At 41.8% G+C, this 20,050-nt stretch overlaps 1 protein-coding gene and 1 pseudogene across 1 annotated transcript; both read right to left on the minus strand.

The window, feature by feature from the left end:
* Positions 2,052–4,723, minus strand: LOC108633844 (annotated as a pseudogene).
* LOC102180097 (zinc finger protein 200) lies at positions 5,344–16,739 on the minus strand. The gene is made up of 5 exons (XM_005697465.3): positions 16,538–16,739; positions 15,473–15,797; positions 14,638–14,729; positions 14,209–14,332; positions 5,344–7,642 (listed from the first exon to the last, which is right to left on the minus strand). The coding sequence occupies exons 2-5, from the start codon at positions 15,717–15,719 to the stop codon at positions 6,924–6,926; spliced, it is 1,182 nt and encodes a 393-aa protein (XP_005697522.1). The 5' UTR covers positions 15,720–15,797; positions 16,538–16,739; the 3' UTR covers positions 5,344–6,923.

Here is a 20,050-nt window from a genome sequence, read left to right on the forward strand (position 1 = left end):
TAAGTCGCTTCAGTCGTGTCCAACTCTGTGCGACCCCATAGACGGCAACCCACCAGGCTCCCCTGTCCCTGGGATTCTCCAGGCAAGAACACTGGAGTGGGTTGCCATTTCCTTCTCCAATGCATGAAAGTGAAAAGTGAAAGTGAAGTCGCTCAGTCGTGTCCGACTCTTAGCGACCCCACGGACAGCAGCCCACCAGGCTTCTCCGTCCATGGGATTTTCCAGGCAAGAGTACTGGAGTGGGGTGCCATTGCCTTGGGCACTGATATCTTTACATGATTTTAGTTTTCCTATTTAGACCTGTTTCTCTCCAATATTCAAAAAATCTCTTCTATTTACCATATAAAACATCTATTTCACTCCTATTTCATAGTCATTCTGAAGGAGAGCTCTCATTATTTTGTGTTTAAGAATGCTACTGATAGTTATTTATTTATTCCTACTGACCTACTGTAAAACTATTAAATATCATAATGTTTTAATTGATCCTTTAAAATTTTCTAAATACAAATCATATTTTGATTCCTCCTCTTTTCCAATATTCATTCTCCCTAACCCCTTTTCCTTATATTAGGTTAAATTAAAGAACTAAGTATCTGTTTTGAGAACAATTAACTGAAACTCAACTGCATTTTACATTCCTTTATTGCACTAATGAAGGCGATGGCACCCCACTCCAGTACTCTTGCCTAGAAAATCCCATGGATGGAGGAGCCTGGTAGGCTGCAGTCCATGGGGTCGGTAGGAGTCGGACACGATTGAGTGACTTCACTTTCACTTTTCACTTTCATGCACTGGAGAAGGAAATGGCAACCCACTCCAGTGTTCTTGCCTAGAGAATCCCAGGGACAGGGGAGCCTGTGGGTTGCCGTCTATGGGGTCGCACAGAGTCAGACACGACTGAAGTGACTTGGCAGCAGCATTGCACTAACTTTAAAAATAGAGAAGAATTTTAGTAGCTGATATATGGCTCTAAATCAAAATATGAAAATTACACTGAAAAGCCTTACTCTAATCCCCGTCTCATTCCAATCCCAAAGAAAGGCAATGCCAAAGAATGTTCAACCCCACAGTTGCATTCAGCTCACATGCTACCAAAGTAACGCTCAAAATTCTCTAAGCTAGGCTTCAACAGTATGTGAACCGAGAATTCCCAGATGTTCAAGCTGGATTTAGAAAAAGCAGAGGAACTAGAGATCAAATTGCCAACATCTGGTGGATCAGAGAAAAACCAAGAGAATTCCAGAAAAACATCTACTTCTGCTTCATTGACTATGCTGAAGCCTTTGACTGTGTGGCTCACAACAAACTGTGGAAAATTCTTAAAAGAGATGGGAATACCAGACCACCTTACCTGCCTCCTGAGAAATCTGTATGCAGGTCAGGAAGCAACAGTTAGAACCAGACATGGAACAACAGATTGGTTCCAAACTGGGAAAGGAGTATGTTGAGGCTGTATATTGTCACCCTGCTTATTTAACTTATATGCAGAGTACATCATGCGAAATGGTGGTCTGGATGAAGCACAAGCTGGAATCAAGATTGCCGGAGAAATATCAATAACCTCAGATATGCAGATGACACCACCCTTATGGCAAAAAGTGAAGAGAAACTAAAAAGCCTCTCGATGAAAGTGAAAGTGGAGAGTGAAAAAGTTGGCTTAAAGCTCAACAATCAGAAAACGAAGATCATGGCATCCGGTCCTATCACTTCATGGCAAATAGATGGGGAAACAATGATGGACTTCATTTTCTTGGGCTCCAAAATCACTGCAGATGGTGACTGTGGCCATGAAATTAAAAGATGTTTGCTCCTTGGAAGAAAAGCTATGACCAACCTAGACAGCATGTTGCTAAGCGTGCGGTATAGCCCTTGAGGATGTTTTGTTTTCCCTGTGAATTTTCTAAAACTTGAGATTTCAGCAAATTTTGAATATTTATCCGATTTTGGGTATAATGAAGTTTTCTGTCTGTAACTTTTCAGACAGCCTGGCAATTCAGAATTATTTATGGAATATTTCATGTCTGAGGTGGTATCATCACCCTTTCCCTGATGTCACTTCTGTTTTCGGGTCTTACATGCTGAGTGGGTTTTTTTCATGCCGGTACAGTTGACAGCCGACGCAAATCTTCTCCCACACTTTTAACAACCATATGGCCTCTTGGCCTTGGCTGCTGCAAAGTGATCACAAACTCTTGTTTTCTGGGAGGTTTTCCCACATTCTGGCACTTAAGTATTTTTCCCTTATATGGATTCCTTCATGGCGACTTCGATGAGAATTCTGACGGAAGTTTTTCCCACACTGAGAACATGATAAGGCTTCTCTCCTGTATGGATTCTCTCATGCTTATTAAGGTTTGTTTTTATGATTAAAGCTTTTCCCACAGTGACTGCAGTCATAGGGCTTTTCTCCAGTGTGAGTCCTCTGGTGGGAAATAAGGTAAGAACTCTCATTAAATGTTTCCCACAAGGCGGACAAGTATACCATCTTCTTGTTCTACGATTTCGGGTAGTGCAATACATTATATCTCACGTATTTTGAGAGATCTTCTAGAGGAGTATCATTTTCAATGGTAACTAAAAGATTTCTCATTTTCCTTCCTTTGAATAGATGTATTTAAACCTTTCTTCTTTTTGGCATCTGGAGGCTGCTCAGCGGACATGGGAATAATCCATTTCATCACAATCTGAAGACTCTTCTCTATGATCTTCATCCTCTACAGGTTCTGTCTGAAGCTCTCACCCTCAGGATTATTGCCACTGGACGTGTGAGAAACAGAGAGAAATCTAATAATTTTGAGGATATGATACCATGCGGAAAAACCAGGTTAGATTTCTCATGAGACATAACCTTGAAAGTCAGAAAATCTGACTGGCAGACATTTGCCATCAACACTTCCTCACCCTTACTAGAGGATGGATACATGACTGATAAATCTTTCTTACCATAATACAAGCACCAGTCCTTCTTTTTTTTTTTTTTAATGAAATGTGGAACTAGAGCTGAAAGATTTCCATGTTTGTTTCTGAATAGGCACCAATTATCAACAAGTTCCTACTGATCTTATATTATGTGTAAATCACTGAGCTAATAGGACCAGGGGGTGAAAGACATAAATATTAAAAGGTATTACTATTGTAATCTTTAGGAGGCTAGTAAGTAAATGGTAAGATGAGTTACTTCCAGGTTTTCACTATATATATGTATTTAGCTAATTTATTAGCATCCATATAGTGAAAAACTGAACAATTCAATGACCACAACTAAAGAGGCAAAGTATTTTCACAGACGGTGTTATTTTTTTGTTGGAACATGAAAGGATTACTACAGCAAACTTTCCGTGCAATCCAGTGGTTAAGTCTGTGCTTCCACTGAGTTTGATCCTGGTCAGAGGACTAAAGATCCTGCATGCTGCACAGTGTAGCAAAGAGAAAAAATGATCTACATTAAAAAAAAGGCTACTACAATTGATAATGCAAACTATGGTAGAAGTCAATGGTTGTCATTTTGGGGGAGAATGGAAACTAATGATCGACAGGACCACAAGAGGGATATCTGGGGTTTTAGTTGTTTTTAGACAAATATGTTCATTTTGTGAGAAATCTGAGCTGTATAACTTAGGATGTTATTTTCAAAAAAGTCGGTGTAAAATGACAGATTAAGCGGCTTGCTTCCGGCAGCAACATATACTAAAATGGGAAAGATACGAGAAGACTCGCATGGCCCCTGCGCAAGGATGACACACAAATTTGTGAGTTCCCCACACACAAAAAACCCCCACCAGATTACAAAGAGTAGGTAACAAAGGCAAAAAAAAAAAAAAAGTATGCTATGAAACAGGTGGAATGACAAGGGACTTTGTCTGACTCTGGGCAATTAGTGAAATGATCCACTTTAGATAATGTGACTGATCATTAAAGCAGAATCTGAATTTCTGCTGGATTTAGCACTTTCACACCAATAGATTTTTTAAATTCATTTCATTTAATGATTCCTTAGGATAATGAAAATGTTGGGCCAAAGCACAGGACAATTTTTTTTTATTATAGCTCTGAGATGATACTGACATACTGCTTTCCAAAGGAACTGTACAGATTCAATATACCATCAACATGTGGCTAGGTATCAATTTACTAACTATTGCTGGTAGTAGATATAATTTTCAATATTTAATAGGATATAAATGGTTTCTCATTTGTAAGCATCCTGGTTCCAGCTTGTGCTTCTTCCAGCCCAGCGTTTCTCATGATGTACTCTGCATAGAAGTTAAATAAGCAGGGTGACAATATACATCCTTGACGTACTCCTTTTCCTATTTGGAACCAGTCTGCTGTTCCATGTCCAGTTCTAACTGTTGCATATAGGTTTCTCAAGGGGCAGGTCAGGTGGCCTGGTATTCCCATCTCTTTCAAAATTTTCCACAGTCTATTGTAACCCACACAGTCAAAGGCTTTGGTATAGTCAATAAATTACCTACATATTATTTTATTAAATTGCTTTTAAAACTGTTAACAGCCTCTCAGGGTGCTCTCCCTGGGAACTTGACTTTGGCACACTCTATATGTGGGGCACGGAAGGCATTTTCTGGGTGTGGGGAAGGGGTAGGGGTCCTGAGAGTCACCTACCAAACATCTTGGGGACTCTGTGGCCCAACCTTGGGCAGGGGACAGGACCCTCTCACCTCTGGGACCTCACCTTCGCCCTTTTCTGTCCAACAGTCATTTAGCCTTTGAAGTTTTCTGGGGCATGCAGGTGGGTCCCTCTGCATGATAACTGGGTAAACCCTGGCCAGACTTGCAAATGAGTAGAGAATAATGCTGACAGCCAGTTTTGTCCCTTATTTTAAAGGGTACTGCTGCTGCTGCTGAGTCGGCTTCAGTCATGTCCAATTCTGTGTGACCCCATGGATGGCAGCCCATCAGGCTCCTCTGTCCCTGGGATTCTCCAGGCAAGACACTGGAGTGGGTTGCCATGTCCTCCAATGCATGAAAGTGAAGAGTGAAAGTGAAGTCGCTCAGTCGTGTCTGACTCTTCGTGACCCCATGGACTGCAGCCTACCAGGCTCCACCACCCATGGGATTTTCCAGTCAAGAGTACTGGAGTGGGGTGCCAAAGGGTACAGTAGGCTTGAAATACACAACATGGATAAAGGCCTGTTTTAATGTGGCTTTTAAGTGTTGGGGTTTCTTTTTCTATCTTTGACTACGACTCAAGACAACTGTATCATAAAACATCCTTCTCTTAGTATGCTTTGTTACCACAACAAAGTTTAGAACCACTTATTTTAAATGTAACAACAACAACAAAAAAGAGCAATGGGCAGAAAGGAAGAAACAAAACTATTATTTATAGATGGTATAATTTTTAATCACAAATTTTAACAGAACCAAGAAATTACTGAAAATTACATTCAGAGAAGTAGCTAGTTTTGCAAATATATAATTAAGAATAACTTTCCTATGCAAGAGCAACAACCAACTAGAGAAATACAATGGGAAAAAAAAACCTACTTTCAAAAAACAAAACTTTGTTTTGTGTAGAATTTACCTGAAGAAAATTAGAAAAACAAGTACTCAGAATACTCTAATCAGTGGAAGGTAGGTTTCTGGATGGGAACAAAATGTGTAAAGGTAATTTTCCACCACTAGTGTACAGGATTTAGCCTATTCCAATCCAGATACCAATTTAAAACCTAAGGAAATCTAAGAGGAGTAAGACTGATGGAGGATCTGAAAATGACACACCACAGGATGGGTCCTGTGAAGGCACCGCTGGCCTTGCCTCCGGCAGACAAGTCAGGAAAGTGTGGGTACCAGGAAGCCACAGAGAACAAATGTCCACTACAGTGACGACACTGGAACCCTACCTCCTGAGGGTTAATGTGAGCGAGCCACTGGGGAGATAATTTCTAAAAGTAAAACACTATGCTTGTGAGGTAGTGACCACCCATTGCCAAAGGTCTGATGGGAACTAAACAAATGGCAAGGTTCTTGACCAGCCACGGATCCAAGCCAACATCTTCCTCCCCCTCTGCAGGTTCCTGGGGTTTCCTTCCTGGCAGGTTTTCCTGACTCAACAGAGGGACAAAATTCAGAAGTTTTTCCAGGAGTGGGGCTGGGTGGCCAGGCCTGAGTGACCCAAACTTCTTCTGGCAAGGCAAAGGCATGAGAGAGCTGTTTGGACCAATTAACAGCTGGACAAAATACAGTAAGAACAGCAGACACTTTTAAATTACACTGTGAAGAGGATTTCTGTAAATGTCACTTTTCACCACAAACTGCAAGCTATTGAAATTGATCATTAGTTTTTAGATCACATACAAATAATGGAGTAAGTCTTTGACATTCAGTTGCTGTTTTCCTATATTCCAAAGTAAACAATCCCTTTCATCTCTCAAGCTTTCAGGGTATCGTTAGATGGTGATATGAATGGCTAATAAAAGCTGTTGACTTATTACCAAGTCGGCAGTGTGGTTCTTTTAGGGGAACAGTTTCAGATAAGGATCTTTACATTATTTCTCAGGTGTGAAATCCTATGTGTGTGTGTGTGAGGGGGGGAATGGAATATTCTGATACTTTCAGTACACTTATCAGTCTTCACCTTAAGGTAAGTGGCCCCCAGACTCGTATTTCAAAGCCTTTTTTGGGAAAGGGATCTGTGAGCTGTACATTGTTGCGTAAGTTCACAAAAGAAAGCTCTTTAGTCCAAAAAGCCTGGTTGCTAACTGAGGTATAGCCCTTGAGGATGTTTTGTTTTCCCTGTGAATTTTCTAAAAACTTGAGATTTCAGCAAATTTGAATATTTATCCGATTTTGGCTATAATGAAGTTTTCTTGTCTGTAACTTTTCAGACAGCCTGGCAATTCAGAATTATTTATGGAATATTTCAGTCTGAGGTGGTATCATCAGACCTTTCCCTGATGTCACTTCTGTTTTCGGGTCTTACATGCTGAGTGGGTTTTTTCATGCCGGGTACAGTTTGACAGCCGACCAAATCTTCTCCCACACTTTTTACAACCATATGGCCTCTTGGCCTTGTGACTCTGCAAGTGAATCACAAACTCTTTGTTTTCTGGGAAGGTTTTCCCACATTCTGGACACTTAAGTATCTTTTCCCTTATATGGATTCCTTCATGGCGACTTCGATGAGAATTCTGACGGAAGTTTTTCCCACACTGAGAACATGAATAAGGCTTCTCTCCTGTATGGATTCTCTCATGCTTATTAAGGTTTGTTTTATGATTAAAGCTTTTCCCACAGTGACTGCAGTCATAGGGCTTTTCTCCAGTGTGAGTCCTCTGGTGGGAAATAAGGTAAGAACTCTCATTAAACTGTTTCCCACACAGCGGACAAGTATACCATCTTCTTGTTCTACGATTTCGGGTAAGTGCAATAACATTAATATCCACGTATTTTGAGAGATCTTCTAGAGGAGTATCATTTTCAATGGTAACTAAAAGATTTCTCATTTTCCTTTCCTTTGGAATAGATGTATTTAACCTTTCTTCTTTTTGGCAATCTGGAGGCTGCTCAGGGACCATGGAATAATCCATTTCATCACAATCTGAAGACTCTTCTCTATGATCTTCATCCTCTACAGGTTCTGTCTGAAGCTCTTCACCCTCAGGATTATTGCCACTGACTGTGGAAACAGAGAGAAAATCTAATAATTTTTGAGGGATATGATACCATGCAGGAAAAACCAAGTTAGATTTCTCATGAGACCATAACCTTGAAAGTCAGAAATCTGACTGGCAGACATTTGCCATCAACACTTCCTCACCCTTACTGAGGATGGGATACATGACTGATAAATCTTTCCTTACCCATAATACAAGCACACAGTCCTCTTTTTTTTTTTTTTAATGAAATGTGGAACTAGACTGAAAGATTTCCATGTTTGTTTTCTGAATAGGCACCAATTACTCAACAAGTTCATACTGATCTTATATTATGTGTAAATCACTGAGCTAATAAGGACCAGGGGGTGAAAGACATAAATATTAAAAGGTACTACTTGTAATCTTTAGGAGGCTAGTAAGTAAATGGTAAGATGAGTTACTTCCAGGTTTTCACTATATTATAGTATTAGCTAATATTATTACATCCAATATAGTGAAAAACTGCAAACAATTCAAATGACCACAACTAAAGGAGGCAAAGTATTTTCACACGGTGTATTATTTTTTTGGACATGAAAGGATTACTACAGCAAACTTTCCTGGCAATCCAGTGGTTAAGAATCTGTGCTTCCACTGAGTTTGATCCCTGGTCAGAGGACTAAAGATCCTGCATGCTGCACAGTGTAGCCAAAGAGAAAAAATGATCTACATTAAAAAAAAGGCTACTACAATTGATAAAATGCAAACTATGGTAGAAGTCAATGGTTGTCATTTTTGGGGGGAGAATGGAAACTAATGATCGAACAGGACCACAAGAGGGATATCTGGGGTTTTAGTTGATTTTAGACAAATATGTTCATTTTGTGGAAATCTGAGCTGTATACTTAGGACTTGTATTTCCAAAAAAGTCCGTGTAAAATGACAGATTACAGCGCTTGCTCCGGCAGCACATATACTAAAATGGGAAAGATACAGAGAAGACTCGCATGGCCCCTGCGCAAGGATGACACACAAATTTGTGAAGAGTTCCACACACACAAAAAACCCCCACCAGATTACAAAGAGTAGGTAACAAAGCAAAAAAAAAAAAAAAAAAGTATGCTATGAACAGGTGGAATGACAAGGGACTTTGTCTGACTCTGGGCAACTTAGTGAAATTAAAGGATGAAATCAACCACTTTAGATAATGTGACTGATCATAAAGCCAGAATCTGAATTTCTGCTGGATTTAGCACTTTCACACCAATAGATTTTTTAAATTCATTTCATTTAATGATTCCCTTAGGATAATGAAAATGTTGGGCCAAAGCACAGGACAATTTTTTTTTATTATAGCTCTTGAGATGAACTGACATACTGCTTTCCAAAGGAACTGTACAGATTTCAATATAACCATCAACATGTGGCTAGGTATCAATTTTAACTAATCTTGCTGGTAGTAGATATAATTTTCAAATATTTAATAGGTATAAAATGGTTTCTCATTGTAGCTTTATTTTACACTTTGATTACTGCAAACTAATAATTTATCTATTGGCTGACACTTTTATAAATTTAAATAAATTTTATAGGACTTCCCTGGTGATCCAGGGATTGAGAATCTACCTGCCAATGCAAGGGACATGGGTTCAATCCCTAGTCCAGGAAGATCTCACATGCCAAGGAGCAACTAAGCCTGTGCACCACAACTACTGAGCCCAAGCACCCTACAGCCCATGCTCTGCAACAAGAGAAGACCCTGCATTGGGAAGCCCGAGCACTGCAACCAGAGAAAGCATGCCTGCAGCAACAAAGACCCAGTGGACCCAAAAATAAAATAAATAAAAATACATAAATTATATATATTATAAATCTTAATCTCTTTATCACTGATATTTTTTTAAATTAAAGTCTTTCTCTATAATAACCCCACAACTTAAAAGCAGAAAATGAGTCTTTTAAAATCCAATAAATTTCTATTGTTTTCTGGCCATTCCTTTATGACTTATTTTTATTTAACTCTGATACTTTTGAAGTTTAGTATCACACTGTTTGTTGTTCGTAACATGTCTAATATTGGTAGTTAGTCAGAACATCCACCACTTTCACCAATTTGATGGAGTACATTTACAGTATAAGTCTGGCTGCTGCTGCTGCTACTAAGTCGCTTCAGTCGTGTCCAACTCTGTGCGACCCCATAGACGGCAACCCACCAGGCTCCCCTGTCCCTGGGATTCTCCAGGCAAGAACACTGGAGTGGGTTGCCATTTCCTTCTCCAATGCATGAAAGTGAAAAGTGAAAGTGAAGTCGCTCAGTCGTGTCCGACTCTTAGCGACCCCACGGACAGCAGCCCACCAGGCTTCTCCGTCCATGGGATTTTCCAGGCAAGAGTACTGGAGTGGGGTGCCATTGCCTTGGGCACTGATATCTTTACATGATTTTAGTTTTCCTATTTAGACCTGTTTCTCTCCAATATTCAAAAAATCTCTTCTATTTACCATATAAAACATCTATTTCACTCCTATTTCATAGTCATTCTGAAGGAGAGCTCTCATTATTTTGTGTTTAAGAATGCTACTGATAGTTATTTATTTATTCCTACTGACCTACTGTAAAACTATTAAATATCATAATGTTTTAATTGATCCTTTAAAATTTTCTAAATATAAATCATATTTTGATTCCTCCTCTTTTCCAATATTCATTCTCCCTAACCCCTTTTCCTTATATTAGGTTAAATTAAAGAACTAAGTATCTGTTTTGAGAACAATTAACTGAAACTCAACTGCATTTTACATTCCTTTATTGCACTAATGAAGGCGATGGCACCCCACTCCAGTACTCTTGCCTAGAAAATCCCATGGATGGAGGAGCCTGGTAGGCTGCAGTCCATGGGGTCGGTAGGAGTCGGACACGATTGAGTGACTTCACTTTCACTTTTCACTTTCATGCACTGGAGAAGGAAATGGCAACCCACTCCAGTGTTCTTGCCTAGAGAATCCCAGGGACAGGGGAGCCTGTGGGTTGCCGTCTATGGGGTCGCACAGAGTCAGACACGACTGAAGTGACTTGGCAGCAGCATTGCACTAACTTTAAAAATAGAGAAGAATTTTAGTAGCTGATATATGGCTCTAAATCAAAATATGAAAATTACACTGAAAAGCCTTACTCTAATCCCCGTCTCATTCCAATCCCAAAGAAAGGCAATGCCAAAGAATGTTCAACCCCACAGTTGCATTCAGCTCACATGCTACCAAAGTAACGCTCAAAATTCTCTAAGCTAGGCTTCAACAGTATGTGAACCGAGAATTCCCAGATGTTCAAGCTGGATTTAGAAAAAGCAGAGGAACTAGAGATCAAATTGCCAACATCTGGTGGATCAGAGAAAAACCAAGAGAATTCCAGAAAAACATCTACTTCTGCTTCATTGACTATGCTGAAGCCTTTGACTGTGTGGCTCACAACAAACTGTGGAAAATTCTTAAAAGAGATGGGAATACCAGACCACCTTACCTGCCTCCTGAGAAATCTGTATGCAGGTCAGGAAGCAACAGTTAGAACCAGACATGGAACAACAGATTGGTTCCAAACTGGGAAAGGAGTATGTTGAGGCTGTATATTGTCACCCTGCTTATTTAACTTATATGCAGAGTACATCATGCGAAATGGTGGTCTGGATGAAGCACAAGCTGGAATCAAGATTGCCGGGAGAAATATCAATAACCTCAGATATGCAGATGACACCACCCTTATGGCAAAAAGTGAAGAGAAACTAAAAAGCCTCTCGATGAAAGTGAAAGTGGAGAGTGAAAAAGTTGGCTTAAAGCTCAACAATCAGAAAACGAAGATCATGGCATCCGGTCCTATCACTTCATGGCAAATAGATGGGGAAACAATGATGGACTTCATTTTCTTGGGCTCCAAAATCACTGCAGATGGTGACTGTGGCCATGAAATTAAAAGATGTTTGCTCCTTGGAAGAAAAGCTATGACCAACCTAGACAGCATATTAAAAAGCAGAGACGTTACTTTGTTGACAAAGGTCTATCTAGTCAAAGCTATGGTTTTTCCAGTAGTCATGTATATACCTACAATTTACTGCACTTTATCTGTTTAAATATTTATTTTGTCATAAAAAGTTTAAAAATTTTTATGTATTTACCTTATTGATCTTTTAAGACTTCTGGATTTTTGAGTCTTTATTAGAAAAGTCATCCTATGCCATGGTTATAAAGGAATTGCCCCACATGCTCTAATTGTTTTTTTAAAAAAACATTTAAAACCTTTGACCCACCTGGAGTTCTTCTTGGTTTGCAAAGTAAGATATGATTCACCAAGAGGCTAAGTTTTCACTGGACCTTTTATCAAAAAGTCTTTCTTTACCGTGCTGACTGGGGATTCCAACTTTATCACAAACTAAATCCCCATGTGTATTTGAAGCTATTTCTGCACTTATTCCATCCCATTGGTCTATCTACTCACATGCAAAAATTATATATTGTTTTCATTGCAGGTTTTAGAGGCTGCTTCCCTAAGAGTTGGACACGACTGAGCGACTTCACTTTCACTTTTCAATTTCCTGCATTGGAGAAGGAAATGGCAACCCACTCCAGTGTTCTTGCCTGGAGAATCCCAGGGATGGGGGAGCCTGGTGGGCTTCCGTCTATGGGGTAGCACAGAGTTGGACACGACTGAAGCGTCTTAGCAGTAGCAGCAGCAGCAGCAAACACCTGGTAGGCTATAACTCTCCTGCCCCACTGCTCTTCTTTCCAGTTTTCCTGGTTACTTGCAGTTATTTTTCCACTTGAATTTTAAATCACACTGTCCAGTTCCGGGGGGAACATCCTATTGGTTTTAGTAAAGGGACTACACTGAATTCATAAATTAACTTGAGGAGAACTGACCTTTTCAATATTAAGTCTTTCCAATCAAGAACATGGTATTTCTTTCCATTCATTCAAATTTACTTTTATGTCCTTTAGAAGTGTTTTATTTTCCTCATCATTTTTGCACATTTCTTAAGTTTATTTCTAGATGCTTAATCTTTTTTTGTTCCTAATGCGTATCTTCTAAATCACTGGTCTCCAACCTTTCTGGAACCAGGGACTGGCTTCATAGGAAGATAATTTTCCCATGGACCCTTTGGGTAGGAGGGTGGGTTTCAGGATGATTCAACCACATTACACTTATTGTGCACTTTACATCAGCCCCATCTCACATCACCAGGCATAGATCTTGGAGGCTGGGGACCCCTGTTCTAAATGACTGTATTTCCATAAATGATTTCTGTATAAAAATTTTACATCTCATTGTCTTACTGAATACACCTATCATACGTAATAAGTTTTCAGACATTCTCTAGAATTTTCCAGCTACACATCTGTATCATATGTAAATAGATGTAGTTTTATTTTTCTTTTAAATTCTTGTAAGTTTAGTTTCTTTCTCATTTAACTGTACTAGCTAACACCTGAAAAGAAAGTGAAAGTGTCAGTTGCTCAGTCGTGTCCGACTCTTTGCAACCCCGTAGACTATAGCCTGCTAGGTTCCTCTGTCCATGGGATTCTTCAGGCAAGAATACTAGAGTGGGTAGCCATTCCCTTCTCCAGGGGATCCTCCCAACCCAGGGATTGAACCCAGGACTCTTGCATTGCAGGCAGACTCTTTACCATCTGAGCCACCAGGGAGGCCACCCAAAACAAAATGTTTAATAGTAGTAGTGATAGTGAGCTTCGTTGTTGTATCCTAATTCTAGTGGGAATGCCTCTCAGTGTTTCCCTTTAAAGATGACAATGGTGGTACTTCCCTGGTGGTTTAGTGGCTAAGACTTTGTCCTCCCAATACAGAGGCCCCAGATTCAATCCTTGTCAGGGAACTAGATACCACATGCAGCAACTAAGAGTTCACATGTTTCAAGTAAGACTCGATGCAGCCAAATAATAAATATTAAAAAAAAACAACCCCTGCTCTACTACTTACTGCTGTGTGACCCTCAACAAATTTAACTTTTCTCTACTTCAGTTCCATCATCTATAACATAATAATGATTCCTATACCCCACAGTGCTATCATGAGAATTACATGAGATAATAAATGCATGTAAAGTATTTAGAATAGTGTCTAGCACATACTGGCATAAATGTGCTTAAGAAATGCTAGATAATACTTCCATCAAAAATGGGATATATTTTCTCTTACACTAGTAGGCTTCAACACCAATGACAAAATAAGACTTAAAAAAGAATTAGTCAAGTGTCCAATGGAAATAGTGATGTAAAATGTATCTGTTGAGAATACCACTGGATACAGAAAGTGGATTCAGAAACAGTATGCGTGCGTTTTCTGTTTAAATGTATGATGTTAGCACATCAGCTGCAGGTCTTGATTACCAAGACAGATGCCCGCCACCCTCGCTGCCCCAAAGATACAGGAAAAATGGCCACTCACAGCTGAAGAAGGCTCTGCCACATAGAATAAAACAAAAATATGCATGTGAACATGTACTTAGCTGGTGTGACCAGTGTCTCAAAAAAAATTTGAGATGAAATAGAATCATGCTTTTCCCATATCCTTCAATCTAAACTTACAAGGGACTTGATTTCTTACCCAGTAACATCATCTCCCCAATGCTGTCTTCTTCCATCTCTGAGGTGGGCTGCTGAGCAGGATCCAGGCTTACACATTCTTCCTGGGAGTGAAATACATTCAAATCCTCAAAGACCACCAGTTTCTGAAAGAACAACAGGCCCCCTTCCTCTTAGCAACAGAGGTTCCTTGACAGCCTTGCTGTTAAGAAAGACTGAGACCCAAAGATTGGGGAAGGGATGGTGAAAGGGATCTACAAGTCTCACGCAGACCAGAAAGCCAGGCTCCGAGAGAAGCCAGAGGAAAAACAGAACACAACTGTCTAAGAAGGCAGTGAAGAATGAGCCCAGTCTTCCTGCTGACTCCCTAGAGTGTGTTTTTATATGTGGGAGGGCTGCGAGAGCAGAGAGGGCGATGTACCCAAACAATGAACAGGAAAGCTGAACCCACCTCAGATTCAGATTTCAGACACAGAGATACTGTCTCCTGTTTCTGTTGGATTCCTTCTCTAGGTAGAAGCTTCACTAAGGGACGAGGTTGCACTGGGGAAAGAGGAAGGTGCAGTTAAAAGAAAGTCAGTGACCCTAATAGAAAGATTCTACCCACATTTTGAAGCCAGATCATTCCTTCGGTAGGTAACTCATAGCTTTTCTGCTCCTACGAGCCCAGTCAAAGGTCAAGCCTCAAACCACAGGGTCTTGAACTTACATGGCGTCTTTTCATTAAAAATAAGGTGATTCCCCTAAGCACCTTTTAAAATTTCCATTACCATTAAGGGGAAGGTTGGGGTAAAGTCTGAAGATGTCCACAGCAAGCACAAAAGTTTACAAGATTCCACATAAGCTGAAGTCAATTCAATAATTCATATACATTTCTTTATCCTAAAAACATACTCCCCAGGCTTCCCTGGCCGTTCAGTGTATAAGACTCCACCTTTCTAATGCAGGGGGCGCAGATTTGATCCCTCGTTGAGGAACTAAGATCCCACATGCTGCATGTTGTGGCAAAAGAAAAAAAAGATTCCCCCTCCCGCATGTGTGAGTAAAATTGACACTACAAAAAAAGTTAGTCTATTCTATGGCTTTACAACACACTTAGCAAATCACTCAAACCCAGCTTGGGGGAAAAAAAAAAATACTCCCTCTTCCTGGCATGTTGACTTATCAGAATCAACTCCTTTTTTCAAAACCCACCTTCCTAACTTGAATTCCCTATTACTATGGAAGCCTAGCTCAATCCCCAGTACCACCCTCTTTCTTCTAGTGAAACAGTATGTGCTTCTTACCTCTATTCTGAAGGTTTGAGCTCACATCCTTGACAATAACCAAGGTCTCTTTGATTTTCTGACTGGGTTGGACTAAGCTTGGCTTGGGCAAGAAGGTGAGGAAATGCTCCAGAACCAGTTGGTGGATAGTCTTGGGTCCACTAGTAGCATCTCGAAGTAGGTCTTGGCCCAGCTTGGAGTTGGGAGGGACTCTCAGTATAAAGGACCGTTTCGGCTTGGTGGGCATAGGGACCACTTTTGCAGCCATCGTGCCTTGAAATCACACACCACACGTTTCTGCAGAGCTTCAAGAGCCACCTCTTACTGGAGAAAACCTATCAGTCAGCTGTAGATGAGAGAAACCATGGGTCAGGCTGAGCATGCCTCTACTCCAATGTTTCTTGGGCGGTGAGGCCACGTGAAATCTAAATCAGTAAGGAAAGATAAGCTGGGGTAGGGAACTCACGACTGAAAGGAAGACCCCTGCACCTGATACTCTCAGCAAGACCTGAAAGGAATATCCTGCGAATGGAAGATGTCTAAACCTCAAGGGCCAAACAGAAGGAAGCAAAGACAACCGGCAGAAGACCAAGGGTCTTCCTCATGATAATGCGAAGCTCAAACTCCAAACTCCAGGAAAAATGGTTTCACTCACGCTGGGGGAAAAAAAAAAAAAAAAAAGCAACGGGCCAAAAGACAGGAAATCCGAGGTTCAATAACGAGGACATCTGGTTAGAGGTTAGCTTGGCAACTGAACCTGGCCTCACCGTAGCCCTTGGACCGCATGTTCCCTAGGATGTCATTCAGGGGGCAGTTGGCCCAAGGAGCAACCGCAAGGCAGCATGAGGGGTCTACATGTGGCCAGCCGACTCTTTTCCGCCCTCAAAGTCTTGTAAGGGGAACAGGGGGCATCCCGGTAGGGCCCACCGGTCCAGGCCCACTCTGCAGCCTCTCCCACTGGCCAAGGAGCACCTTCACCGCAAAGCCCAGCTGGCGGTATTGCCTGGGGTGCGCTCCAGCAATGGCCCCTGTTTCGCTCCCTAGAGGCCGCCTCAGTCTGGTTCCCGCCCTCCCGGAGCCCCTCACCTTTTGGGGTTCTGCTGTGCCTGGGCGCACGCTGGGGACAACCCCGGACCCAGACTCAGGGGGGAACTGGGAAACTAGGCGCGAGAGGCCCAGCCCAACCCTCGCCCTTCGGGGTGTCCTCACTGGCAGCCAGCTATTATTTGTGTGAGCTGCGGTTAGTTGGTGAGGACGACGGGGACGCGGTGTCTTCTGGGAGACGAGGTGTCTAGGCGGCCGTGATGTCACGCCCGGTGCCTCGTTTCCGGCGCGGAAGCCTGGTCTCCTCGCTTGGAGCGGGCAGTCTGCGCTTCAGAAGGCGAGGCTCGAGGCCGACCAGCAGGACTTTCAGGACCGCAGGGAGGCCAGGTTGGCAGCATCCGCTTTCTCTGCGGCTGTACCTGGGAGACGGAAAGCTAAAGGCTGGCTCCAGCCCGCCAAACCTGGTTGGCACCACTCCAAGTACAGAAGAGCTAAATACAGGGGCTGCTGGGAAATGTAGTTCGGCGCCACACAGCCAATGGGAGATCGTCAGGCTCAGCGGTTGGGGCCGAGCAGGATCGGGGCTCGACCGGAAGCGGGCTGGCGGGAGGACCGGAAGGTCTGTGCAAGGCAGCCGCAGCTTCCGCCGCAGCGCCTGGGGTCTATCAAAAAACTGAGGTGGTGGTGAGTTGGTGGTGGGTTTTGGCCTCTATCGGGTCTAGGGTTCTGTTACAGCCGTCTCTTTCGGTAGGGGCCGCCCGTTGGTCAGAGCCAGGCGACGCTCCCCTCCCCTGTATGCCAACTCGTACACTGCGGTCTGGACCGGCCATCTTACTTTCTGAGGAATCCTAACTGTCCATTCCGCTTCCGTTCTCCGTTTATCTTTTCTTTCTGCCTTGTTCACATACTCGATTCGTTCGCCAGGGAGGTATTGGTCAAGATTTTGGGCCACACAAGAGCAGAGATTGCCTTATTTCTCTGTGTAAAGTCATTGTCAGGATGACTAAAGTGAAAATAGAAACGAGTCTGTTTTCTTAACGGAAACTGAGTGATTCAGCCATGGTCTAAAATGTGTTTTGAAGAGACTATTGTCAAAACTGTGTGGCAAAAAATCACAAACAAAAACTGTATAGCAATAAGTTAAAGAATACCTGTGTTTCCAGACATCAAAATTACCAAACAAAAACCTTTAGTCAAAGCTGTATAGTTTGAACTACGAGTGAATAAATAGAACAATAAATGCTAAAATTGATCTGAATATATGTGTCGACCGTATGAAAGGGTGGCTTTTAAGCTTGGTACTAGCAAAATTTGTGTGTGCTTCCTGCAAAAAAGGAAGACTCCTGTCTTTAAATACCCCCAAATTGGGATTTAGTAGCCAATGAAAGAATATTTACGAGAACGCTGTTTAATATTGAGGCAGAGTAGGAAACTGAGGTACCTTAAAGTAGAATATAAACTTGTGAGAATGTATTAAAAAAAGAAACTTTAGAAAATAATATTGATAAAGTCAAACAAGCGGTAGACTGGAATGTAGTTGTGCAAGATAAGTCAAATAAAGAATAAGGCATTCCCAGCATACAGAGCTCCTGCCAGCTGACTGAAGACTGAGGCAAAGGCCGTGGAACCATTCCATACAGGAGGAAAGCTAAATGATATTGACATTTGAAAGATGTATAGTGGGAATTCCCTGGCAGTCCATTGGTTTGATTCCTGGTCAGGAAACAGACATTGCATGCATGACACCGTGGTGAAAAGAAAGAAAAGATGCTTAGCCACAGTTTGGCAGTCTTTCAAAATATCAGCATAGAATTATTATCAGTTCAGTTGCTCAGTCATTTCCGACTGTGCAACCCCATGGACTGCAGCATGGCCAGGCCTCCCTGTCCATCATCAACTCCCAAAGCTTGCTCAAACTCATGTCCATCCAGTCAGTAATGTCATCCAACCATCTTATCCTCTGTTATCCCCTTCTCCTTCCCTCAGTCTTTCCCAGCATCAGGGTCTCTTTCATGAGTCAGTTTTTTTTATCAGGTGACCAAATTATTGGAGATTCATCTTCAGCATCAGTCCTTCCAATGAATATTCAGGGCTGATTTCCTTTAGGATTGACTGGTTTGATCTCCTTGCAGTCCAAGGGACTCTCAAGCGTCTTCTCCAACACAATAGTTCAAAACCATCAAGAATTACTATAGGATCAAATAATTTCATTCCTAGGTATAAACCCAAGAGAAATGAAAACCTATACACAAATGGCATTGTTCATACTGGCTGAAAAGTAGAAACAATCCACTTGTCTGCGGAACAGATTAAGAAGATGGATATCCACATACTGCTAAGTTGCTTCAGTCGTGTTTGACTCTGTGTGACCCCATAGACGGCAGCCCGTCAGGCTCCTCCATCCCTGGGATTCTCTAGGCAAGAACACTGGAGTGGGTTGCCATTTCCTTCTCCAGCGCATGAAAGTGAAAAGTGAAAGTGAAGTCGCTCAGTGTCTGACTCAGCGACCCCATGGACTGCAGCCTACCAGGCTCCTCCATCCATAGGATTCTCCAGTCAAGAGTACTGGAGTGGGGTGCCATTGCCTTCTCCATATAATGAGTTATTTAACAGTTAAAAAAGGAACAAAGCAGTGATACATGCTGCAACATGAATGAACTTTTGACACACTGTGCTAAGCCAAAGAAACCAGTCACACAAGACCATATATTGTAATTCTTATGTGAAATGTCCAGAACAGGCAAATGTGTATAGATAAAAAATAGATTAGTGGTAGCCAGGGCCTGAAGGTAGAGGGGAAAAACCAGTGATTGCTAATGGGTGCAAGGCTTGTTTTGGGGGTGATGAAAATGTTGTGGAATTAGTGTTGACCCACACATTGTGGATATACTAAAATCCATTAATTGTGTATTTAAAAGGGTGCATTTTATGGGATGTTAATTATATCTCAATATAAAAAAACCACCTGACAGGGAAAATTACATCCTACAAATACAAATATTTAATATTTAAAATATTTATGTCAGTTCAGTTCAGTTCAGTCGCTCAGTCGTGTCCGACTCTTTGCGACCCCATGAATCCCAGCACGCCAGGCCTCCCTGTCCATCACTAACTCCCAGAGTCACTCAGACTCACGTCCATCGAGTTGGTGATGTCATCCAGCCATCTCATCCTCTGTCATCCCCTTCTCCTCCTGCCCCCAATCCCTCCCAGCATCAGAGTCTTTTCCAGTGAGTCAACTCTTCGCATGAGGTGGCCAAAGTACTGGAGCTTCAGCTTTAGCATCATTCCTTCCAAAGAAATCCCAGGGTTGATCTTCAGAATGGACTGGTTGGATCTCCTTGCAGTCCAAGGGACTCTCAAGAGTCTTCTCCAACACTGCAGTTCAAAAGCATCAATTCTTTGGCGCTCAGCCTTCTTCACAGTCCCAACTCTCGCATCCATACATGACCGCAGGAAAAACCATAGCCTTGACTAGACAGACCGTAGTCGGCAAAGTAATGTCTCTGCTTTTGAATATGCTATCTAGGTTGGTCATAACTTTTCTTCCAAGGA

The sequence above is a fragment of the Capra hircus genome, chromosome 25 (assembly GCF_001704415.2).
Source record: "Capra hircus breed San Clemente chromosome 25, ASM170441v1, whole genome shotgun sequence".
Lineage (NCBI taxonomy): Eukaryota > Metazoa > Chordata > Mammalia > Artiodactyla > Bovidae > Capra > Capra hircus.

Bases quoted from the DNA above. Each gene is read 5' to 3' on its own strand.
- LOC102180097 (XM_005697465.3), bottom strand. From the start codon at position 15,719: ATGGCTGCAAAAGTGGTCCCTATGCCCACCAAGCCGAAACGGTCCTTT. The intron at 14,333-14,637 runs GTGGGTTCAGCT...TTGTTCTTTCAG, and splicing joins GTCTGAAATCTGAATCTGAG to AAACTGGTGGTCTTTGAGGA. The intron at 7,643-14,208 runs GTAAGAAATCAA...CTGTTTCCACAG, and splicing joins TGGGGAGATGATGTTACTGG to TCAGTGGCAATAATCCTGAG.